At 42.2% G+C, this 22679-nt stretch overlaps 1 protein-coding gene across 1 annotated transcript; it reads left to right on the top strand.

Moving 5' to 3' along the window:
• Positions 1-20969: 20969 nt before the first annotated feature.
• LOC131747884 (olfactory receptor 10A2-like) lies at positions 20970-21909 on the top strand. Its single transcript, XM_059049951.1, is given in 2 exon segments — positions 20970-21035; positions 21037-21909. Coding segments are annotated over 2 exon segments (939 nt in total).
• The last annotated feature ends 770 nt before the right edge of the window (positions 21910-22679 follow it).

Here is a 22679-nt window from a genome sequence, read left to right on the forward strand (position 1 = left end):
CCTCTTACACTTTTACTGTGTGATCTGAAGAAATTTATTTAACACATCTGAATTTCAGCTTCATCTTTAAAATGGCAATAATAATACCTACCTCATATGGAGGTTCTGAGGATATAGAACTCCCTTAGCACAGTGTCTAAAGCATTTGTTATCATTACCTATCTTTCAGCAATCCCCCCACAACCCTTTTGTCTTCAAGAGCATGTGTGGTCACATGCACATGTGAGCGGAGATATGAGCTTACCTATCCACAGAACTCATCTGTGAGGAAAGGCTGATTCTCAACCAACCAACTAACCAGAATCAGGTCAATTGTCCAATAGCACTGTAATAATATCTTCCCCATTCATACCTCAGAGATGATGGAAGCCTACCTTCAGTTCTCAGCTGAGAACCTTCAGTTCTCAGCTCCACTCCGCATGGACTAGAAGTTTTCAATGGCTGACTGCAAAGAAATAGAGATGGGCTGAGCCAAAAGTACTTCCAGAAGTGAGGAGAAGTGACAGATGTCACCCCAAGCAGCATTACAGAGTCAGGACTTGATAGGAGAAAGAAAGATCCCCTTCTACCCCCAAATATTTCCCCTGGGTCGAATTTACTGGTGCCTGAAATTTTCCCATGAGAATTCTAAGTCTGAAAGATCTGGAATTTGGGGACTTGTGCATGAGTTTCTAAAAAGGAAACTGATTGTGGGCATGAAAAGTTAAAAGAAGGGCTTATGTCTCCAAATTGAGTCATTGGTCTTCATTAAAATGCAAACACCTTATGAAAGGTACAGCATTAAGTGGTTTTCATCCATTTACCCCACAGTGTGCATTTCTATATCAGGCCTGTTCCAAGAGAAACAACAAGAGAAAGCAAGCTTTCAATGAGGTAGATTAGAGAGAAGAAAAGGTAACTGCTGTGCACATGGGCATCTACCCCTAGGGAGAAAGACACAGGAAGAGTGCTGTATGGAGGACAGCACTTAAAGATTATGTTCTAATGCAGGGACATTTATTTACAAAGCAGGTTAATAAAAAAAAATGCATCCCACTTACTTCTTTATGTACCCAGGCAACCTAAGCTCTCTAGATTGATCAGATATATTAGTACGGGACTATTTCTGTTAGAGCGGATCGCATTAGTCAGTTGTGGGCTAATTTCCTACTATAGTTCCCAGAATTTCAATGGGAAAGAGCATTTGGGCATTATATTTTTCTTTAAAGACACTGATTGATGGTTCATATGATGAACTACCTCCCCCAACCAAAAAAAAAAAATCCTACTTAGAAAATAAAGTAGTGACTTGGAGTATTTGCTACACATAGGAACCTGGGGAAAGAAGGGGGAGGTGGATACCTGGGAGCCAGAAAATGTTGATTCCTACAAAGATAAACCTTCACAACTGGCCTCATCCCCCCACTCAGGTCCAAGTTTCCATGCTGTAAATCAACCCATAGTGGTATCACTATTCTTCCCCTATCACATTGCCATTATCTACTGGTCTCTGAATACTCCAGAAAACCATAAGCCACAGAAAAGCAGAGACTATGGCTTCAACATCAATGGATCCTCAACTCCTTACTTCGTGTCTGGTACCTGAGATATACACAACGAAGTTGAACAAATGAATGAATGAGTGAAGGAATGAATGTGCAAGTGAAAGAATGAATGACTGAATGGAAATCAAGAAAGCAGAGTGGAGAGAACTCCTGACTCAGGTCATCCAAGGCCTGTGGTGGGAACAGGATATTCTCCTGTGGGAGACTGAGAATGAATTACTTTCCATCACCGTGAGTGAAAACAGATTAGAGGCCTTAAGGTCAAGAACTGCTGCAAAGCTCCTGGAGTTGTAACAGTCGAACAGAATAAGCCTTTAAATATCTACCCCCCCACACACACACTCTCCAGCTGCCTTCAGGAGACTGTAATAACATCTTCTCCTGGGAAAACATGGTCCTCAATCCCCCATACTCTCCTAAGGAGTAGAAAAAGAACCAGATTGGGAGCCAGGAGAGCAGGATGCAAATAGAAGACCTTGTATACTTTATTTATGAGAGGAGGGAAGAGGAAGGCAGCAGAAAGAGGTTGATATGGCAGAAGCTGTAGTTTAAAGTCCTTAGAATAAGAAGAGCAGTGCCACTTGGCTCTGATTTGTACCCTTATCCATGGTAGCGTCTATGAAACAGGACCTTAATCTACTAAAAGGGAATCAACAGGGAGCTATCAGCCATACCCCTTCACAAAAGGAGGTGTGATATCCTGCCACCCCAAAGATTCTCCCAATCCCATGCTGGGCTAGAATTGTTGGTTATGAGTTCAAGGAGGAGAGGGCAGATATATGCGGAGAAAGGGAGGGTCTGGGCATGGTGGATTCACCTGATGCCCACACCCACCATGACCCCAAGCAGGTTTGCAGTAATGTCCATAGATACCCTGCTTCCTTTCAGTTATGGCCCCCCTCAAAGGGGGCTGGAGTGAGAGGAGTAAGCAAATGGAGGAATGGTCCTCACACATCAAGAAACTGGACCAGTATTCAAGGTCTTTCCCCAGCACGCACAGAACAACTCTAGAGGTACTTCCACATCACCTTAATTGCCTAAGCACTCCAGCATGTTCCTAAAAGACAAAGGTCTACTATCTCCTCCCTTTCAAAATGCATATTCCTTCTCAAAGCTTCCCCTTCAGAGGCCTCCTTCGGGTCTCAGATAGCCACATGGTTGCCATGGGAACCTGCCCCTCATTTGCCTCTAATCACCTGTTCTAGAGGGATAAAACTTCAACTCTCATTTCTATTAGATGAGATCACATTAATCAGTTATACTAATTTCCTATAGTGTTTCTGAGAATTTCAGCTGGAAATAGCTTTTATGTTTTGTTAAAAGAAGCCAGTTGTTGATCCACCCTTGCCTGCCCCTGTGAAAACCTCTCTGTTTCACACACTTGAATCCAGTCAGATGGTGACTATAAAATTTCAGCCCCTCTACATTAGGTTTAATCCATCAAATTGCAAAGTTGAAACTTTTATATTGTCAAACCTCCAGTGGCTTTTTTTTTTTTTTTTTTTTTTTTTTTTTGCGGTACGCGGGCCTCTCACTGCTGTGGCCTCTCCCGTTGCGGCGCACAGGCTCCGGACGCGCAGGCGCGGCGGCCATGGCTCACGGGCCCAGCCGCTCCGCGGCCTGTGGGATCCTCCCGGACCGGGGCACGAACCCGCGTCCCCTGCATCGGCAGGCGGACTCTCGACCACTGCGCCACCAGGTAAGCTCTAAGGCCCAGCCTCTTTATTTTCTGTTATAATGTCAAATGATTGACAGATTTTATTCCAGCTCCCTTTTTTGTGTGTGGTACGCGGGCCTCTCACTGTCGTGGCCTCTCCCGTTGCAGAGCACAGGCTCCGGACGCGCAGGCGCAGCGGCCATGGCTCACGGGCCCAGCCGCTCCGCGGCCTGTGGGATCTTCCCGGACTGGGGCACGAACCCGCGTCCCCTGCATCGGCAGGCGGGCCCCCAACCACTGCACCACCAGGGAAGCCCTCCAGTGGCTTTTTAAAATAGAAGCTAGAGAAATAAACACCTTCAATTAGGATTACTGGTGAACTATTAGTACACAAAGTTGTCAGAGAGCCCCATTCATGTGGAACTGGCCTCAGGTCCCTGTGTGTAACATCACACAGCATTGTGTCTGAGGAAAACTACATTTTCTGGATTCTCGGATTTGATCCGAAAGGAAGATGAGAAACCCACAGCCTTTCTCCCTTGCCATCCTCTTCTGCACTGTTCTCTTATTACTGGAGCTGATGCCCTTATGACAGTAGAACTGTGAACAGATTTTTACCCAGAGACGGAGTGAGATTGAAATCGCAGCTTCCTCACCCTGAGATGTCTTTCAATTCTCCATCTCAGTTCTCTCTGACTTCATGATGGAGCCCACAGTATTTCTCCCTCCTCTGTCCCCCACCTACCCCCTCTGCTCTTCTCACCCCTATCACAGGCCTGAATAGTATAAAGCACTCCAGCTGATGACCCATGACAGTTCAAAGGTCATTCTGCTTCCCCACCCCCACCTTCCTGTCTTGCCCTGTACAGAGCATTGTGCTTAGCACAAAGTCTCTTGTAGAAGCTTAATACAGACAGACAATAAAGCAGGCGCATTCGCATTTTCAATTCGGGAGAGAGATTGGGTTAAGGGAAACTTCAATGTCTGAATATTGGATGGGGAGTAGTAATAGAGTAAAGGAGAAGGTCTTCAGGGAAACACCAGAATCAGTGGCCCAAGGAGGCTGGACTCTGGAGACAGGGAGAAGCAAACAACGAAGCCAGCACCAGGAGAGGGAACTATAAAAAGGGGGTGCAGCTTGCATTAAGCTGGCTCTTACTCATGACTTATTTGTGATTCAGAAAGAGTCCAGTGCCCCACCACTAAAAGAGCTGTGCCTCCTCCCCATCTTACAAGGCCACAAGTAAGATAGAGAAGAGAAGCAAACCCACAAGGGCAATGGAACACTTCCTAAGGAAGAAACTTAGAGCTACCCACAGTGTGGTGAATTTTACTAGTGAGCATTACCTCTCTTGCTTTCAGAAAATAACAAATGACCTTAATAGCTTAAGGCATCGTTACAAACAAAATATATACTGCAACTTCTTTATAACATTTTTCACTATAGAACAAAACAAGGCAGGTCCATCATGGACCCCATTAAAGGAGCTTTAGTTACTGAAGTATCAAAAGTGTCTTGCCATTAGGTGTTCCCAAGGCAAGAAACTTGAGGAAAGTGTTATTGTGATGCCATGGGTAGTAAAAGCATCTAACAAAATGAGATACTTTCTTTCCTTTGCAGCAATGACCCTACAGGCTACTAGCGGGACATCCACTGGCCCAGGCCCCCTCATGGTCAACGGCAACAAATCTGTAGAACAAAGGTGAGCATAGCTTGAGTCAAGGTCAATAGCCCTACCACATTAAATCCAAGCAAGGGCATATAAAGAATTTGACAAGCCCACAAATAAAATATCATATATCTGTATGCTTATTTATTCCCTTTTTACTTCCAAAAATAATTGAAGTGGCTTACAATTGGTAAATTCTTGCTGCAATTAGACTAAAATCTGTTAACAAAGAGTAAAATAAGTGCAAAGGGAAGGAGATGGGATAAAACAAAATATAGTGACCCCCCCTTATTTTTAGTATACTAAAACAATCAAGCATAATTTAGAACCAAGTTTCCTGGCAACCAAGGTGAAAATCAAAACATAATGTTAATACTGGATTACAATAGTACCATCCATGGATTTCTGCAAGATGTGACCCATTTGTCTCATAGTCAGTTAAAAAGTTTAGCAAGAAAGTATAGTTGAACTGGTCTAAGGACTTACTGGGATTTAGAAAGTCAAATATCTCCTATACCCTATCACAGCAGACTCAGGACATGAAGCTATCAGATCAGTAGATCTCCCTGGACTTCCCATGGACAATTAGGCCTTTTTTTCCTGCCTGAGTACTACCAGTTCCCAGAGCTTCTTGGTCCTTCACAAATCAGTGATACTGGAGAAGAAGACCCATCTGAGGCCTGTTCCTAAATATCCCCAGCTCTTCCTAACCCTGGGGGCCAGGCTCAGCTCCTAACTTTTCTGCTAGAGAAAGTCCTAACATGGTTCATCTTAGAATTTGGTGGTGTCATCACTGTTGCCTGGAGATTCTCTGGATTCCCTATGAGGTCTTTGGTATACGGCTGGTCAGTCCTCCTCTTCAGAAGTTGCAGCTTGCCCTGCACCCTCAGTCTTGAGTGAGCTCTGTGAGCTGCCTGTGGCTTCTCCCTTACCTCTGACACTCCTCCTCTCAGTAGACTCAAAACTCATTCAGATGGAGAATTTTTGTGAACCCTCTGGCTAGAGTGTGGAAGTGGGGGTACTTCTGTATGATGGGTTTCATTGATTTCATGATCTGGCAGAAGAAAGCAGACAAGTTCACTGGGGGAAACAAACATTTTCCTGGCCCCAACTCTGGAGAAAATTTGTCATGAGGTTTTATATAAGGAGGAACAGTGAGCAATATAATAGATGATGTCTTGGAACAAGAACAAAATATGGGAAGCCAGCTGCTAACTCTACAAAAAACATCAGTGCACGACTGTGCATCTCATAAATCAAAAGCTCACTGAGTTTATGATGCTGTTGCTGACACTTCAAGACCATGACAATTGAGTCTGGGGCCAGGCACACACACAGTCCCCCGCTTCCATCCCAACCAGTATTTCCATGATTTTAAAGAATCTGAGCTCCCAAAATTCCTATTCTCCACTCTCTTCACTGGGCTTTAGCTCAGACCTTCCAGATGTGATTAAAGCTATTCCTTGTGATAAGCATCAGGCAGAGAACCTTGTGGTAAGGTGTTTATGGGGGTCCCTAATTCCTAGATAGGTAGCAATATTCAGTGCCAAGGAAAAGAAGATAATTGTTATCAAGGAATGACCCTGTAACTCTTGGTCACTCTTCTTGGCAGCCATCCTCAGACGGCTTGATGCAGAAGGCTTTTCTCTGTCCTGAAGTGGGCTGACATGAGGGTTTCTCCTAAGGAAAGTGTCTCCTTTCCTCCACTCTCTATTTATTACCCTGAGCTTCACTTTATTGTAGCTTCACTTCCCAAAAAGCAGGAGGTGCCTGCTTGGCAACAAGGATAGGCCTTTCCTCAACTTTCCTCTGCCAGAGAAACCACCCAGGCAAGACAGAAGAACAGTAAGGCAACCATTTTGGAGAAGAGAAGGGGAGAAGTCTTCACCTCTAAGTCCTACCTTCCTTTACACCCCTCTCTTTAAGGGTTGTATGCAAGTAAAGAGACATCTCCTCAGAAAGCAGAAATCACCTGCTCCATACTTGACTTCATTTCAACAAAATTCTAGTTTACATAACACTTCTGACTTCATCCATGCTTATGCCTTCTACTCTAACTCTTGAGGTCCTGGTTCATCTACTCCAGAGATGAAGGACAACTAGTTCCTGCTATAAGGCTACAGTTGAGTGTCTTGTATGCTGTGGTCAGTTGAGTAATGGCCTCCAAAAATATCCAAGTCCTAATCCCTGGAAACTCCTAATGTTATGTTATATAACAAAAGAGATTTTTCAGATATGATTAAGTTAACAATCTTGAGATGAGGTTACCTTGGATAATTCGGGTGGACCATTAATGTAATCACAAGGGTACTTATAAGAGGGAGGCAGGGGGAAATTTGGCTGCAGAGGAGAAAACACTATGACAGAAACAAAGAGAGATTTGAAGATGATAAAACGGCTGTGCTTTCCCCAACTTCAAGATGCATTCCTTGTATTCCTTGGCTCATGTCAGCTCTACTGACACCTTGATTTTAGCTCAGTGAAACTGATTTCAGACTTCTGTCTTCCAGAACTGTAAGAGAATAAATCTGTATTGTTTTAAGCCACTAAATTTTGTGGTAATTTATGATAGCAATAGGAGACTAATACAGGAGTACTCTGTTCTGCTTATGTCAGGAAAATTATCCTATCCCGCTCTCCTTCCCATCCCATGAGAGATACCCCATAGGATGGAAAAGTCAGGGATCTACCTGAGAACATGGGAAAAGTGAGGACTTAGCCAAAGAGAAATTGTGGAGAGCCTCAGAATGGTGGAAAGAGGTGATCGAAGAGGGAGAAAGGAGTCTATGAAGGAGAAGGTGATGTCTGAGGAGGGGCTACATTTGAAGAAGGGGGCCAATTTGTGGGGAAAGGCTGTGAGGGATTCATAGGCATGGGGACTGGGGAAAGATTTCTCTGCAGTTCTCACTTTCCTTCCATAAATCAGTGTAATCCAATGAGGTGTGTTTTGAAAACTCAGATAAAGACTAAGTTGAAATCACAGTTCTGCAATGTTAGGCAAGTCACTTTGCCCCTCTGAGTTTCCATTTCTCTCATCCCTACAGCGTATCAGAATAATTATACTTATTTCATAATGTTGTTTGAAGGAATTAAATGAAATAAAGGACAGGACATCACTGCGGCTGGCAGATAGTAAGCTCTTAATTAAATTTGTGGCCCTGGCCTCCTTGTCCCAGAGAACTCCTTTTAAGCACTCTGCTTTCCTGTTACTCCATTTGCTCTTTCTTGTTTCTTTTGCCTTGGATGCAGGTGAGGGCCTCTGCACCACCTACACACAGATACTGTGTAACTTGGCATATGGTCCTGGGCTTAGATTTGGGAACATTAGAAGAGGTGAACTGAGAACAGATGTCCAGGGCCTAGAACTGGCTGAGAGAAGAGGCTATCAGGCACGCTCATAGGTAACCATGGCAACTAATTCACATCTTCTGAGTCCGAGACACCTGACTCGGGAGAGGGAGGGTGAGAAAAGGACAGACAGAGCAATAGGGCTTGTGCTGCAAGGTTCTGGTTTGAGAGTAAGGGAAAACCTGGCAAAGGTCAGAGCCTTTACATTCAACTTGGTGTCCTCAAAACTTGTCTTGCCCTCTGTGGCTCAGTCTACCTTGGTTAGAATCTCTCCTCCCAGAATTGCTTCCACTTAAAGCAATGACTTGAGGTCAGGGAGGGGCCTCTTTGGGGAAAAGATATTAGAGGGGATTGAGGTTATATTAGGGGTGTTCTAGTACTCTGAACATGGGGAAGAAGAGTCAGAGACATTTTTCACAAACCTCTGAACACCCCCTATAAGAAGGGAATTAGAACTGGAACCAGATGAGTGAGGATAGTTCTTAATTTGTATCCCTGAACTGGATGGTTAAAGCCATTAAGTCACCTTCGGTATGAACACTTCTTTGAGTATTTAACAAGTCCTCTGCAATGAAAAGTTAGATTGTTAAGGAAATAGTTTTAGAGATCTGTGCATGCATGCGTATGTGTGTACGTGTGTGTGTGTGTGTGTGTTAAATATGAGTTAGAGTGTTGTCTACAATAGGTGAGAGGATTGAAAAAAAGAGGTGAGTGGTTACTGCTAAAACAATAGTTGTCCACTTCACCAGTACACCTAGAGCCATCCTTAGCTCACAGGCTCTTACAGTAAAGTGAGTAGGTCACAGATAGAAAGATGGGAAAGGACATTTCTTGGCTGTGGCTTTAATCTTTGCCTTTTAGGCAATGCAGAGCAGGCTAGCAAGGATTCTTTCACTGAACCCTTCCTACTGTTCACTGTACTTCCTTTTTTTTTTTTTTTTTTTTGTATTTGTGTGTGTATGTATACTTCCTTCTTAAAACTTCTCAAAACTTGAGAAAATCTTCCACCCCTTGATGGAAGAGAAAGATCATGAATTTTGGAACCAGGGAAACCTGAGCTCACACTTTAGCTCTTGGGTGAGAAAAATATGTCCATCATTTGCTAGTTGTGTGAATTTGTGCAAGTAAATTCTGACCTTCGATTTATCAATCTGTAAAATGTAGGTAAAGTTACACATATTGCAAGATTGTGAGGATTACCAACAACACATGTAACGTGCTGCACATAATAAATGATATCCAGTAGCAATGTGGTCTAGAGGCAAGTGCATAGGCTTTATATTAAGAAAGCCCTGTGTTCATATCCCAGTTCTACTACTTACGACCTAAGCAACCTCAGGCATCTCATGTAATATTTATTAGTGTATTAGTTTTCCGTGTCTTGCTATGAGCATTCGGGTGAACTAATGCATATTAGTATTTAGTATTAGTATCTTGGGTATATACCTAGAAGTGGAATTGCTCATGGAGCATGCATATGTTTAGCTTTAGTAGATAATGCTTGACAAAGTTTTTCAAAGTGGTTGTACCAATTTACACTCCCTCAAGCACTGTGTAAACAATCCAGCTGCTGCATGGCCTCACTAACTCTGGTATCATTTATGTTTCTCATCTTAGCCTTTCTGGCGGGTGTCATTCTGTAATACTTTTATCCGTTTTCTGTGACATCATAACTCATGTTTCATAGTGGTTGTTCTAAATCGTGTCCACTTATTCACTTATTTATTCAAAAAATATTATTGAACACTCTGTGTGTCAGGCCCTGTGCCAGTTGCTTGGGACACACTCCTGAAGCTCCCAGTCCCATGCCTACTCCCCTTCCCTTCTCTAGGTAATCTATTGGTATCACCAAGACCAGTCAGTGCATGGTGCGCAAATTTCCTTGAAAATTCAGAGTGCTTCTAGTTTAATGCCATCTCCCCATCTCCATATACTTCTGTAACTTTAGTTGGCCTCTTTTCTCTTTTTTTTTTCATTTTTCAAAGAAGGAGATATCACCCCCATATTTGCCAAAGCAAACATTCCACCTAGCTCTTGGACCTACCCTTTCTTACATTCATCAGGATCTTGTTCTAGTCACTATTAACCCTTGACACCAAATCTTTACATCTGCGCTAGCAATTGTTAGTTAATAAACATTCTCCTTCAGCTAACAAATATGCTAGGATCATACGTACCCTAAGAAACCCTTTCAATAGTCCCAGCACCACTTAAGTATCTATTTTGCTCCTTTAATTTCACCACAGAAACTCTGCTGGGCATTTTCTACACCCACTGTGTCCAGTGTGTGACCCCTACTCTCTCTCTTCTTCATCCCCTTGAAATCTGGCCCTATTATGGAACTGTTGTTTGTCAATCACTAAAGATTTTCTAATCATTCAAATTAATAGTATTTTCCCATCTTTCTTTTCCTCTGACTCTTCTACCATATTGACAAATGTCAATCACGTAACTTTCTCAAGATCCCTTTCTCACAATTCCCTGTTTCTCTCTCCTCTCCAGTGACATCCCTCATCTACCTCCATTATAACTGTCCCTCCTTGCCACATCAATTCAATGGCGGCATTCTCCTAAGCTTTTACCTTTGGCTATTGTCTCTCACCAAGTTCATCTCATTCATTTCCATAGTTACAAAGATCACTTTTTAGAAATTTCTCCCTGTTTCAGCCTCAAGTCCAAACTTCTCTCCAGGGTAGCAGTCCAACAACTCTGTGACTGGCATCACCATTCTTCTAGTTAGAAAGCTTCTAAACCTCCGGGTCCCTTATTTATTTTCTACCCCTCCCTCTTCCTCAACACCCACATCCAGTTAGTCATGTTTTTCTTTTCCCTTCACAATGTCTCTCCTCTGTCCACTGCCCTCTTTAGCTTTCTTAGTTCAAGTGCTTAATACACTACCTTACACCCGGACTATTGTATTGCAATAGCCTCTTAACTGCCTCCAGTTTCTCTCCTTTCCCATCCATCCTCTGCACTGCTGACAGATTAATCTTCTTAAAGCACCACTTTCACTGTCACTCCACTACTTTAAAATTTCCCATGGTTTCCCATTGTTTACAGGATCCAGACCCCACATCGTACGCTGCCAATGAGATGCTCCACAGTTTGGCTGCAGCTGACGTTCCTCCTTTCCATGTGCTCTGTGCTCAAGCCACACTATGCTGTCATGCCTCTCCATGACCTGACTTGCAAATAGCCTATTGGTTGGTTGCATGCATGGGCTCTGGACTCAGATAGGCTCAGGTTCAAAATGTGGCTCTGCCACTTCATATTTGTGTAGCATTGGACAATTTATATAGCCTCTCTGGTTTCAGCTTCCTCATCTATAGAATAGGGATAATAGCGGAATCCTGCCTCATAAGCTTATTATAAGGGTTAAATGAGGTAATGCATCTAGACTGCTTGGCACAGTGTCTGGTGCATAGGAAACAGCAAAAAGTGGGGGCAAGAGTTTGCTATCATTTTATCCATATTAGACCCTCCTCCTCGGTCTCTTGGCTCAATCCATTTCTTCTGCATTGTATGCCCTCTCCTAATCTCACATACTGAAGTCCTTTGCACCCTTTAAGGAACACCTGAAATGCTACATCTTTTAGGAAGTCTTCCCTGCTTCCTCTAACTCGAGCACTTTGCTTGAGTCTCTCTCTTGGCATTTTTCTTCCCACCTTGGAAAAAAGTCGTCAGCCTTCTGTGCCAGACTGAGAGCTCTTTTCTACCCTAACTGTGTTCTAATCATGTTTGTATCGCCCACTGCACCTACCACAGTAGGTGGCACAGAACAGGACTTAATAAATATCTCTTACCTGACCGTGGCTGGAAATCACATGATTAAATGGAGAGGGCTCAGAGACTGGTAAACCATGACTATGGAGTGATTAAAGTTGCTAGTGGTGGCATTAGCACCGTCTTACTTTTCCTTCTTTCTTCCCCTATCTCCTACTCCCAGTTATTTTCTTTCCCCTCTTGTTCATCTCCTGTCTTTAGTCTTGCTAACATGCACCATGGCCATTATTTAATCCTGCTGATGGCCCTTGAGGGGAAAGAGGTTCCTATGACAACCTCAGATATTGTCCCTTTGTCCTTACCACTTAAGCTTTGATGAAAACCATCCTCCTATCTACTACAAATTCTTACAAGAGGGGTTCATTAAACTTATGATCCAATTCTCCATCTGGAACCTGTGATAAAAATACAGAGCAGGAAATTAGACTCCTTTATGTAATGGCACTTACTAGCCTGCCCAGATACCAATCACCACTCTGCATCAATAACATTCTTCAGCTCTTGAAGAATGACTAGCGGAAACTTTGCTTTTAGTCTATAACTAAACTTTGAGAACTAGTCATCCAATTTTCAAACTTTCTTTTCCTGGCATCTTCTATGTAAGTCCTTTTAAGTACAAAATTGTGTCCATGTTGAACAACCTGTAAGCTTGATTGGTGTCCTCTGAATTTTCAACCATTCACGAAGCCATGTAATTACAGAGAGAAATAAGATATGGTCTGGCCTTTGCCCCCAAGAGATGTACAGTCTTGTAAATAAAGCTTTTATGAACTTTACATGCCACTTGGTGAGAGATATTGGTTCTCCCAGCTCCTGACTCCCAATCACAGCATCACTCTGGCATTCCGGCTGCTTTTCCTTGCAGTAAATGAAGCTGTTCATCTTTCTCTCTCTCTCTCTCTCTCTCTCTCTCTCTTTTTTTCACCAAAGAAACAAAAGGGGAGAGGACAGAAGGAACTAATATTTGTTGAACACTTGTTTTAGCAGATGTTTTTCATAAAAGGCATTTGCATTTAAAACACACAAAAACTGAATGAGGTTGTTGTCCCCATTTTACAGATGAGGTAGCTGAAGTGCACTGAACTTACACAATTTGTCCAAGCTCATCCAACTAGCAAGAGGCCAAGTTGGGATTTGATGGGTTATTTCTGTCTTCAAAGCACATACTCTCTCCACTTTACTACACTACTACCTCTGCGTAAATCAATACCTGTACTCCACAGTAAATCCCTTTTTTTTTGGCACTTGCACAGTGGATATGGGTCCTTTTCCATAGGCTCTGGTATCACATTTCCTCACTGCCACCACCTATATGTATATGTATATAGGTATATATGTATAGAGACTTGTGGTTGCCAAGGCGGAGGTGGGGTGAGGGAGGGATAGAGTGGAAGTTTCAGATTAGCAGATGCAAACGATTACATATAGGATGGATAAACAACGAGGCCCTACTGTATAGCACAGGGAACTATATTCAATATCCTGTAATAAACCATAATGGAAAAGAATATGAAAAAGAATGTATGTATATGTATAACTGATTCACTTTGCTGTACAGCAGAAACTAACACAACATTGTAAAACAACTATAGTCCAATAAAAATTAATTTTAAAAATAGATGTGCATTTTGCTACAAATTTAAGTGAACATATTTTGAAAGGAACTCTTAGAAGTACTGAACTAGAGGTGGAGAGAAAGGAAAAGATTTTTAAAAAAAAATATTTTGAAAGGAACTCTTGGAAGTACTGAACTAGAGGTGGAGAGAAAGGAAAAGGGTTCAGAGACAATATGAAACTGGGATGGAATGCACTAGAGAAAGAAAGAGGAAATGTAGCTTCAGATCAACCTTTCCCAATATCCCAGTGTGGCTGAGGGTGGGCTCTGTTCATCACAACAGGGAAGTCTGGCTTCAGAGTAGTAATTGGCTCCTTTGAACCCACAAACTTCAAAGTTCAGGATTTGGTAAGAAATTTGTTGGCACAAGATATTCTGGATACTCTTTGTATACTCTACAATTTTAACTTTTCCAGTGGAAGGAGAAAACATTACCCTTGGGAAACAGGCTTAAGGGAAATTGATTTTCATGAGAATGACGTATTGAGCAAACAGGCAGGACCTGACTCCCTAATGGAAGGAAGTTAAGGCAGGATATTAAGTTGGGCAGCTAGAGAAGCAGCTAGACTGAGAATGCTCTTGATGGAGGATTCTGATTCTCTGTCAAAGTGAGTGAAGCCACCAGATCATGGGGTCATGGGCAAGCCCCTCTGTAGAGGAAACGGACAGTGAGAGGTAAGAAAAACCTCTCTGGACTTCTGTCAAGAGTGACCATATTAATGCTTGCCGATTTGGGCTGGGATGGGTAAAAAGTTATACCAATAAATAGTCATTAAGATCCTACTGGGGGCTCATTTCTTACGTTAGATATGTGAAGGAGATCAGAGGAGGACAGTCGAAAAACTATAAGATTGCACCTACTTTTGAGGCACTTACAACTTTGTGAGGGAGACAACACATAAAACATCTGAAGAGTAATCGTACACACAGGTACACATTGTCAAATGAAAAGGAGACTGAGCGCTTACAGAGTGCTGAGCACCTCACCAATACTTCATATGGATTTTCTCATTCAACTCTAATGAAAACACTATAAGGTGGTTTTATTATTATAATTATTCTCTATTTTGCAGCTGTGAAAATGGAAGCACCAAGAGGTTAAGTTACTTGCCCAGAGTCACACAGAGAGTATGTGGTGGGGCCAGAACACAGACTCAGGTCTGTCTGACACAAAAGACCACGCTCTTAACTACTACAGTATACTACTTCCCTGTGACATGATAAAGCCTTTGGTACAGACCAAAGATACCTCGTCACTGTGACTATTGCAGCTTCCTAACCACTGTAAATCTGTCATGATCAGTGAAGAAGAGGAGTCCAGGAGCAGAAAGCTTCAAAAAGAAAAAGAAAATGTGAGTGGTGACAAGTAATGCTCTTGAATGGTACAAAATGAGGATGAGAAAGCAGTGAGTAGGAGGGGTACTGAGGTCTTCTCCGTTGTTAGAGTCAAACACCAAGACTATGAGTGAAAGATGCAAGAGAAGAAATGTTACCACTATTCAAATGCGTAACACCATGCGCATATGAGCAGATAAGTATTAGAATGATGGATCTAGATGTTTCAGTTCTCCTGGATATAAGGAAATGGAGCAGGCATAGAAAGTCTAGCAAATGCTATTTCTTGACTCAGAGGACAAGAAGAACATGAGAAGTCAATTAAAAATACGTGACAGGTTAAAAAGTAAACTCCTCATTCAAACTGGGTATTTGGCATTGTGCAGACAATTTTTTTTTTCTAGAATGGTTTATTGACAGAATGTTTTCTGAATTCCACCAATTTCGGATTTTTTGCTATAAAGTAACAACCATAATGAGAGTCTATGTTGAGGTAAAGGGAAACTTAGGTGTTTATACAGATAATTTAGACTCTCTCAAATTTTTACATGAAATATCTTGACAGTTTGAGACCGAAAGTATGAGCCTGTTATTCTTTGCACAACTTACTAGGATATTTGTTGCCATTCTTCACATTTAGGCTAGGGATGTCACACAATGACACATCACATATCATTTGGCCCAAGATATTTCCTGGCCCATTTCATTGTCTGTCGTGTTGACAAATGGAACAGAACAGGAGGAAAGTATTTGGCACCAAAGAATATAGTTGAATTAGAAATATCTGTCACCAGGTCTCAATAATGCCTATCTCTCAGTCTGTTTCTGGGTCTCAGTAATGTTTGTTTCAGGCATCTCAGCAATGCCTGTCTCCTGGTTTCAATAATGCCTATGTCTATGTCTCAAGGTGCAAAAACACAAATAACAAAATCATTCCCCTGGACACAAAGGGGTTTCTTGCATTAATGTACAATTCCTTTAAAAAGTGATCTATCATGTTCCACAAGCTGTGCTCAAAGGAAAATAAACTTATAATCAAATTTTCCTCCTTCATGGCACAAACTTGAATTATTCAAGAAAGGCACACGTATAGAGAGAGTTGATCAAAAAAAAAAAAACAAACCCAACTTCATCTATTGGTAGAAGAGCTAGTATAGTACTAGTTAAGGATTTCTTCTCTGCTCTGCTTTTTCAAAGACTGTCTCTGGGTAGTTTTCCTGCTCACCAGCCTAGTATCTCTCAGACACCACTTTCAGGAACAGGTTTATATGTATTTAGACAAAAGGATGACCTAAAGAGTGAGGACTGGGTTACTAAGATGATCTCTGTACCTACCAATTATCCCTGATATCATTAAACAACTGCCCCTGATATCAGTATAATATAACTTTGGGGAGAATAAAGAGCTAAGGGCACATTTGCATGTCATGTGTTTGTTGCTTACTTTTTAAAAAATGGATAGAGTTGGGTGTCTGAAGAAAGGGACAGCACTGGCTTTCTGTTTTAGAATGTATGACATGATGATTTAATATATGTATACATTATGAAATGATTACCACAATCAAGTTAGTTAACACATCCATCACCTCATGTAGCTTCCTTCTTCTTTTGTGGTGAGAGCACCTAAAATCTACTCTCTTAGAGAATTCAAGTATACAATGCAGTATTATTAACTACAGTCACCATGCTGTACATTATTCATCTTATAACTGAAAGTTTGTACCCTTTGACCAACATCTTCCCATTTTCCCCACCCCACACACCCAGCCCCTGGTAACCAAGTCTCTAGTCTCTGGTCTATCAGCTCATCTTTTTTAGATTCCACGTGTAAGTGAGATCATACAGCATCTATCTTTCCCTGTCTGACTTATTTATTTTATAAAGTGCCCTCTAGGTTCATCTATGTTGTTGCAGATAACAGGAATTTCCTTCTTTTTTAAGGCTGAACAATATTCCATTGTATGTATATGCCACATTTTATTTATTTGTTTATCCATCAATGGACATTTAGGTTGTTTCTATATCTTGGCTGTAATGAACATTGCTGCAATTAACATGGGGATGCAGATATCTCTTTGAGATATTGGTTTCATTTCCTTTAGATATATACTCAGCAGTGGGATTGCTGGATCAGATGGTATATGATAGGTATAGCCAGATCATTGCTCTCCTTATCAAGCTGTATATTTCTCCCTTCCAGCAGTTAATCTTCAGTCATTCTTTGGATTCCTCCTCACCACTCCCTTTTCCAAGAGGTTTTCTTGGATTGACTCTAGAAGAGGTAATGAGTTTGAGCTCGTGCCCTAGTCTCTCACTCCCTAGTTATGTTGCTACACGTTCAATTTTATTCTTGTACTTTTGCAACTATTAGCATCTTGGAGGTGGTGGGGGGAGGTAAATTTGGGGGATTTTATTTTACACTGGGCACCAGTTTTTCATGTTAATGAATACCTTTTGGTAATTATAAGGACATAGAAGAATTGATGCCAAGACAAGTCCTGATTAAGGGAACGTCAAGGGAAAGGGGGAAAGGGTATATGTTTAATTAGATTTTCTGAGTAACTGAAGGGTAAGAACAAAGCTGTTTTCCACTGTATTTGCTAAAAACAGTATTCCACTAAGATATCTGAGTCCACTGTCACGACTTAGTAAATCAAGTATAATGATATACTTGAATCACTCTCTACTGATTGAGGATCCTTCAGAGCCTCCAGCCATTATTCTGAGCATTAATTCTGATTAGCCAGAACTACAAATGAAATGAAGAGAGAAAGAGTAGAACTGAATGTATTCCAACCCCGGGACATCTGAAAATTGTTTTCTTGACTAAGCTTGTTTCATTACCTCTTTCACGCAAAGGCAAAATGAGACAAAATAATTTTTTTTTTTAAATCTCAGATAATTGAAAGCTCTGGGTAGTTGGGTTGCCGTTAATGAAGGTTTCTTGGAGACCCACACTGAAGAGAGTCTAACAGTCCTCCATGGAATTGTGCTTTCCTGTGCTTCGTATGCACAGGATGCTCCCGATATGCAGTTGCTAACCCTGTGTTTTGAGCAATTTCTACAGAGTGAGTAAAGGTTATACTGATGCTTTCACTCTCTTCCCTGGTCCCTTCTGAGACCAAGGGCAAGAGTTTGTTAGGCTTTTACTTAAGCTTGTTGTGTGGCCACAGTGAGAGCCCTGTCTCTCAGGGCTGGGTCTCGGTCTGTTACCAGATTACTGACCCATATGATGATTGAAACTTTCATCCTAGCAATGGATCATAACCCACTAGATCTAACAAAAAGGAAGGAAGGAAGGGAGGGAGGGAGGGAGGAAGGAAGGAAGGGAGGGAGGGAGGGAGGGAGGGAGGGAGGGAGGGAGGAAGGGAGGGAGGAAGGAAGGAAGGAAGGAAGGAAGGAAGGAAGGAAGGAAGGAAGGAAGGAAGGAAGGAAGGAAGGAAGGAAAACAAAAGAAAATTCCCCTCAAACTAAATTACCTACTTGGTCCTCCCATCTCAGGAAAACAGATGATCATCTATGCAGTTGCTTAAGCCAAAAGCCTGGGATTCATCCTTAATTCCTTCCGGTTCTTCATGGCCTCTTCTAATGCAATTCATCTGCAATCTATGTCATTTCATTAAAATAAACTTTTTATTAAAGTATAATATGCATACAGATAGGTACAAAAATATATATCAATTCTACTATGTAAAAAGCCTTAAAATTAATCCACCTTATCCATCCCAACTTGATCCTACCATTTCTTACCTGTATTAATATATTAGCTTCCTCACCAGTTTTCTCACCTTCCCTTTTAGCCCTTTACCATCCATTCTCCACATAGAAGCTTGAGGGATCTTTTCAAATTGTAAATCAGATACGCATTCTACAAATTCACCTCCTATCCCTCTTTCCCTCACCTGCCTTACCTGTTGCCCTCCAGCCACAGTTGTTTTTTGCTGTTTGCTTGTATGTTTTATTCTTCCAGTATTCAAGTGCTTATCTCACTCAGGGCCTTTGCACATGTTGCCTCTCTACCTGTAATACCTCCCCTCTGACTGTTCTCATAGCTGGCTACTCCATATTCATCAGATCTCAGCTTAAATATGACTTCTTCAGAGAGATCTTCCCTGACCATTTTGCCAAAACAAGGTCACCTCTCCCCACACTGTTTTTATATTAAGACCCTGTATTTTATATTAATACCCACATAGGATTGATCGCAATACTAGTTTTACAGTTATTTTTGAGACCACTTCCACAAGTAGGATGTAAGCTCTGGAAACATTGAGACCATGACTTTCCTGTTCATAATTTTATCTCCAATGCCTACCTAGCCCAATATATGACACATAGTAGGTGTCCAAAACTATGTGGTGAGTGAATAGATGACTGAATGAAAGAATGAATAGAATTCTGAGCTGAAACCTCTCTTTTGCGATATCATTACTCTGTCTTCACTGCAAGAAAAGAGAGGATGGGCAAGGATTTAAGGAAGCTGGTGTGCCTTTGAATTTGGAGACACCAAGGAGCACACCTGTAAACCAAAAAGGGAAAATCAAGTGTATTCATTGTTAATTAACGAGACTTGGGATTGAATGATAAAAATCTAATGATGTTAATTTTGGTTCTGAATGCTGGCTGCCAGTCTCTGAAGATAAGGTAAAATGGTAAGTAATAGGACACTGCAGCTTAATCCCACAATTAAGAAGAAGCAGCTATCACCCCCAGGGACAACTCTAGTTACTGACTGATTTTCCTTACACACTGTAATTACATTCAGTACCACCTTAGGCTCCCTAAATGTCCTGGATACCCCCATTATAGGTGGACCTTCCTTTACACAAGCCCAGTGTATTAACAATCCATATTGGTACAAAGGATAAATTATGGAGAAATTCTTTCATGTCACAGAAGCATTCTTAACAAGAGTCCTTTGAATAGCCAGTTCTCCGAGTGGATTTAAAATAGGACTTCATTTACAAAAATATGACTTAACAATAATCTTTTAGGGACACATTGTCATTACCCCAAGCAAAGCAGCAAAGATGGCTTTTATTCCCTGGCCACAGATTGAGCCTTCAGCCTAGAACAACAACTGAACCAAGCCGCTAACTGTGACCTCACACTTACCCCTAATTTAGGCCACAGCACAGATTGATTGTTAATCCTATCACACAGCTCAAGCGCTAAGACCAGACAACCATTTCACAGATCTGGGTCTTTGAGCTGGGGGGGGGCGGTGCTTGTGGGGATAGAGGAACTGCATCCATGACTCACTGCTAACCCATCCCTGCCGCTGGAAAAAAAAAATAACTCTAAATGCACATCCTACTCCTTGTGAGTCAGGAATGTCATTTTCATTTATGAAGGATGAAACATAATTTTTCTCTAACATTTCAAGTGAATAACTTTACATACATTTTCCCCCCAATTTCCATAGGAATTTGATGCCATGGAAGCAATCAGCTCCATGTCCCCAGAGCCTGGCAGAAACTCTTATTTTTCTTACAGATACTTTAAGATCAGTACTGAATTCCCCTCCTCCCTCCAATTACGTTCCTGGTGAAACCCACCCTGACTTAGGGCTTCGGGGGGAGATAGGGTGGTGAGAATTCTAATGCTATTTTATCATTTTGGACTCACATTTCCATTGAGTCTTAAAAGCTGAGTTTCAGAAGTTCAGAGAAGCTTCTGCGCCATGTCCCCATTAAGAGGTGTTTGCCTCCCACTGTGGGAATCCCAAAGGTAGATTCATCACAGGTTATGTCAAGAAAAAGAGTGGAAAACAGCAAAGGAGACACCCTCTCTGTTAACTCTCCAAGGCATAGCTTCTGATTTCACTATAACTATTAGGTAAATACAGCTAGTAGAACAAAACAGAAAATTTATTCCAGAGGAGAAGAGACAGGGTCTTTGAGTTTTATAATATATGGCATATCTGGTACCGTTGTCCCCCTCCAGTAGCATGGCTCTTTTTCCAACTGGCTATATTTCTCTCCTTTCCTCAGATCTAATGCAAGAATGTCACAGATATGGGTAATCTGACCATTCTCAAAGAATTTCTCCTCCTGGGATTTGGGAGTCTCCGTGGGTTACAGTTTTTTTCTTTTGGGGATATTTCTGGGAATCTATGTAGTGACCTTGCTCGGGAACATTCTTATCATTACAGTCCTTTCCCTTGATTGCAGCATCCAAAACCCCATGTACTTCTTTCTGTCCAATTTCTCCTTCTTTGAGATCTGGCACACTACCTCCATTGCCCCTAAGATGCTGCAGACCCATCTCTCAGGTCCCCAGGTGATTTCTTTTGTAGGATGTGTGGTCCAGTTTTACTTCTTCGTTTCCACGGCAGTAGCTGAGCGCTTTCTTTTGGCAGCCATGTCTTATGACCGCTACTTTGCTATCTGCAGCCCCCTCCAGTACCCATCCCTCATGAACCTCCACACACGTATCCTGCTTGCAGGTGGGTCTTGGCTGGGTGAGTTCCTAACCCCTATGGTCACTGTCACCATGACTTTCCAGCTGCCCTTCTGTCCAACCTATACGTTTGACCATTTCTTCTGTGACCCGGCCCCTGTGCTGGAGCTGGTCTGTTCTGATACTGAGACAGTGGAGGAAGCCACTTTCCTACTGGCCTCCTTTGTCACTATGGTGCCCTTCCTACTCACTGGAGCCTCCTATATCCACATTGTTGCTGCTGTCCTCAGGATTCCATCAGCTGCAGGAAAGCAATGGACCTTCTCCACCCGCTCTTTCCACCTCATAGTGGTCACTCTGTACTATGGAACACTGGGAACAGTGTTTGCCATTCCCACAGCACCCCAGGCTGTTGCCCCGAACAAGACCTTCCCCCTGTTCTATACCATGGTCACTCCCGTGGTCAACCCCATCACGTATAGCTTGAGAAACAAGGATGTGAAAAAGGCAGGGAGGAGGCGTATGAGTCAGTGGGTTTATGCTAAAAGGACCTAATGGCCCTCACCATCCACAGGGAGTCTTTTTCCACAGATCAGCCTGGGCTTCTGTGAAGGAAGCCAAGCACTAGGCTTTGTACTTGGGGGCTCAGACCACTGCTGCTACCTCCTTCCAGAGAAATAGCCAACAGGGCAGGGACCATCCCTGAGGTCCAATAGCCTAAAGCCCCTGGGAATACCAGGTTAATACTTGCAATGGTAAAATTAAGTTTGCCAGACAAGTGACTCCCTCGGGCTATTCTACCAGGCCTTTTAGGGGAAAATGCAAAAGACCCAAATTTGTTTGACACAAAAGTCCATCTCTCTGTCTTTGTCCCTGTCTCTCTCTTTCTGTACGTGTGTTATAGAAACACCTGTTGGTGTTAAGGTCTTTGGTTTCATTATATGCACGTGCCCAGTGTGCCCATGTGTACACACACACACACACACACACACACACACACACACACACACACACACACACCTACATACGCGCCTAGTCACCATACCCTTCCCATCCAAACTTAGGTGCCTTTCACTGTTCCTCTCCTCAGGGTTCATGCACATTCACCCCACCTTCTGTGGTTTCTTAGATCATCTGCCTCTCCACTGATCAGAGCAATCTCTAAAATCCTAGAGAAGCTATTGACTGTTCTACTCACTTGAAAAGGTAGTTAATCAAGACCCTTGAAGACTGGAATCACATCATCCTTATTACTCTTAATGTCCCCTAGCATGGTGCTCTGCACAGATGCAAAATCATTATTTGTTGATTGAATGAATCAATGA

Source organism: Kogia breviceps, chromosome X (genome assembly GCF_026419965.1).
Source record: "Kogia breviceps isolate mKogBre1 chromosome X, mKogBre1 haplotype 1, whole genome shotgun sequence".
In the NCBI taxonomy this organism is placed as follows: domain Eukaryota; kingdom Metazoa; phylum Chordata; class Mammalia; order Artiodactyla; family Physeteridae; genus Kogia; species Kogia breviceps.